At 65.4% G+C, this 2,674-nt stretch overlaps 1 protein-coding gene across 1 annotated transcript; it reads right to left on the bottom strand.

The window, feature by feature from the left end:
* Positions 1-231: 231 nt before the first annotated feature.
* Positions 232-1,452, bottom strand: GJA3 (gap junction protein alpha 3). Its single transcript, XM_007464513.1, has one exon. The coding sequence runs from the start codon at positions 1,450-1,452 to the stop codon at positions 232-234; it is 1,221 nt and encodes a 406-aa protein (XP_007464575.1).
* Between the last annotated feature and the right edge of the window lie 1,222 nt (positions 1,453-2,674).

The raw sequence follows: 2,674 nt of genomic DNA, 5'->3' as shown, positions 1-2,674 counted from the left end.
CGGAGACCGCAGCACCTGCGGAGGCTGGGCGCGGGGGCTGCTGGGAGAATCTCTGGCGGCCCCGCCCCTGCGCCCCCGCGCCCCCTCCCTGCCTCGGACGCGCTCCCCACTACCTCCCAGCGTTAGGAACAGCAAGCAGACACACGAGCCCGACCCTCGCTCGCCCCCTCCTCCCGCCTCCAGGCTCCACCGCCGGTGTGAGCCCCCCGGGTCTTGGATGCCAGGCCACCGCTAGATGGCCAAGTCACTGGCCCTGGCCCGGCCGCCGCTGGACTTACTGGCCTTGCTGGACCGGCCGGGGTCTGCGGGGAGCTCGGGCGGCGCGTGCAGCTCCACGGCAGTCACCGCCCCCTCCCCGTCGCTGTCGCCCCAGCTCCCCGCCCCGCCCTCCGGAGGGGGCTGCTGGGGGCCGGCCGGGGGCTTCGGGGCCGCGGGCGCGGACAACGGCGGGGAGGCCTTCCCGGCAGAAGTCTGCTGCTCGGCCTCCCGGCCGGCCCAGTTCGGCGCCGTCGCGAGCACGTGCTGGTGGCCGCCGGGGGAGCCGGCCGGGAGGCCCTCGCCGGGGGTCCCGGGCAGGGCTGCCGGCGGAGGGGGCTCGGGGTAGCCTGGGGCCGACGCCTGCCCCAGGGAAGAGGCCGAGGGCGCGTAGGAGGGCGGGAGCCCGACGGTGAGGGCGGGTGGGTTGGCGAGGGAGGGCAGCAGGCGGGGGCGCCCACACGCAGGCTTTGCGGCCCTCACGCTGGAGCCGGGAGTGTCCGGGCGGTTAGGGTCGGTCATGCCGCGCTTCAGCTTCTTCCAGCCCAGGTGGTAGATCTCCAGCGCGTTGAGCAAGAGGGACACGCAGGCCACGGCCAGCATGAAGAGCATGAAGACGGTCTTCTCCGTGGGCCGCGAGATGAAACAGTCCACCGCGTTCGGGCAGGGCCAGCGGTCACAGCGGTAGAGCGGCTTCAGCTGGAAGCCGTACAGGAGGTACTGCCCGGCGATGAAGCCCACCTCGAGCAGCGTCTTGAAGATGATGTTGAAGACGTAGGTGCGGAGCAGGGCGCCGGCCAGGCGGACCTCGCCCCGGTCGCCGCGCACCGGGGGCCTGTCCTGCCCGAGGGGCGGCCCGTCGGCCTTCAGCCGCCCCTCCTCCCTCTCCCCCACGCGCACCAGGTGCAGCACGTGGCCCAGGTAGATGAGGGTGGGCGCGGACACGAAGATGATCTGCAGCACCCAGAAGCGCACGTGCGAGATGGGGAAGGCGCGGTCGTAGCACACGTTCTCGCAGCCTGGCTGCTGCGTGTTGCACGTGAAGTCCGACTGCTCGTCCCCCCAGACCTCCTCGGCCGCGGCCCCCAGCACCAGGATCCTGAAGATGAACAGCACGGTCAGCCAGACCTTGCCGATGACGGTGGAGTGCTCCTGGGCGTTCTCTAGGAGTCTCCCCAGGAAGCTCCAGTCGCCCATCGCTTCGGACTGCTAACCTGCAAGGGAACAGGCTCGTTACTAGGCAGGCTCGCCAGGTGAGCTGAGGGTGCAGCACCCGGGCAGCCGCGGGCCCCGACGGCCGTCGGAATTTGCTGTCATGGGGAGCTGTGCTCCCGCTGACCAGCGGGAACTCTCCACGGGAAGGTGTGTGTGTGTGTGTACGTGCACGCACAGGTGTGAGCAGGCACGTGCATGCATATCTCCTGGCTGTCCGCCGAGCAGGGTTTGGTGGCTGTCCACAGCACGTGTGGCCCTGAGCGGGCGGCAGTTACACGGCACAGGTGCCAGCGTGAGGGAGACGACCGCAGGCTGCTAACGCTCTCACTTCAGAGCCGAGGACACTGGGCAAGGTGCCTGAGGGGAGGGACCTCCCCCCGGCTTCCCGACTCCCGTCCTGGTCTAGTCCAGCGGCTCTCGGGGGCCATGGTGCTCTGCACACAGCTGGGTGGATTCCTAAGCAGACCTTTTTGTTCATGTGAAATCAGAGTGATTTTCCTAGATGGCCGTGGTTCCCAGGCCACTGCTGTAACTCCTGCCGTGTCCACCTACTGCCTCCCCTCCCCTCCCTTCTCACCAGGCAAATGTTCCACAAACGGTCAGCTCACTGCAGGCCCAGCCATGCCGCCTCCCCCTGCAAGACGGGACCTGGGCGCATGTGGCCAGCTGCCCCACGGGAGGCGGCAGGGGGAACCCGGGGGCCTCCGTGCCCCGATGCAGGGCACTGCCAGCCTCACGGACACACACACACATGCATGCACACACACAGACACATATATACACACTCACGGCCCTCCAGTGGAACCAAAGACAACTCTTCTCACATTGAATTTTAAAATGTTTAAAAATATTGATGTTTATGAGTTGGTTCTGAGGCAAAATACAAAACTTTACGGTGACCTAAAGAAACAGAGAAATGTTAACTCTCTTTAGACCAAATTTCCAACTCTGTTTTGGTTGTTGGAGATCTTTCAAGACATCTTACTCTTCTCAGATCCCACCGGCCCACCTGCCCCTGACTGTGACTGGCACCTGTTCTATTTTGCTTGTTCTCAGAGAGTAAAATGTTTAAATTTAGAGACTTAACTTACTGAACGTGAAGGAAGTCAGGTGTCAGGCACTTTCTGGGTTAAACCTGATTCTCACGCAGACACTGCAGCTGCCCATCTGGGCCTGGACGGCACCGCCTCCCCCCCGGCCCCCC

This window comes from Lipotes vexillifer, unplaced genomic scaffold, assembly GCF_000442215.2.
Source record: "Lipotes vexillifer unplaced genomic scaffold, Lipotes_vexillifer_v1.1 scaffold2116, whole genome shotgun sequence".
Taxonomy (NCBI): Eukaryota; Metazoa; Chordata; class Mammalia; order Artiodactyla; family Lipotidae; genus Lipotes; species Lipotes vexillifer.
The sequence above is the reverse complement of the archived record's forward strand: the minus strand, read 5'-3'. Positions and strand labels throughout refer to the sequence as shown.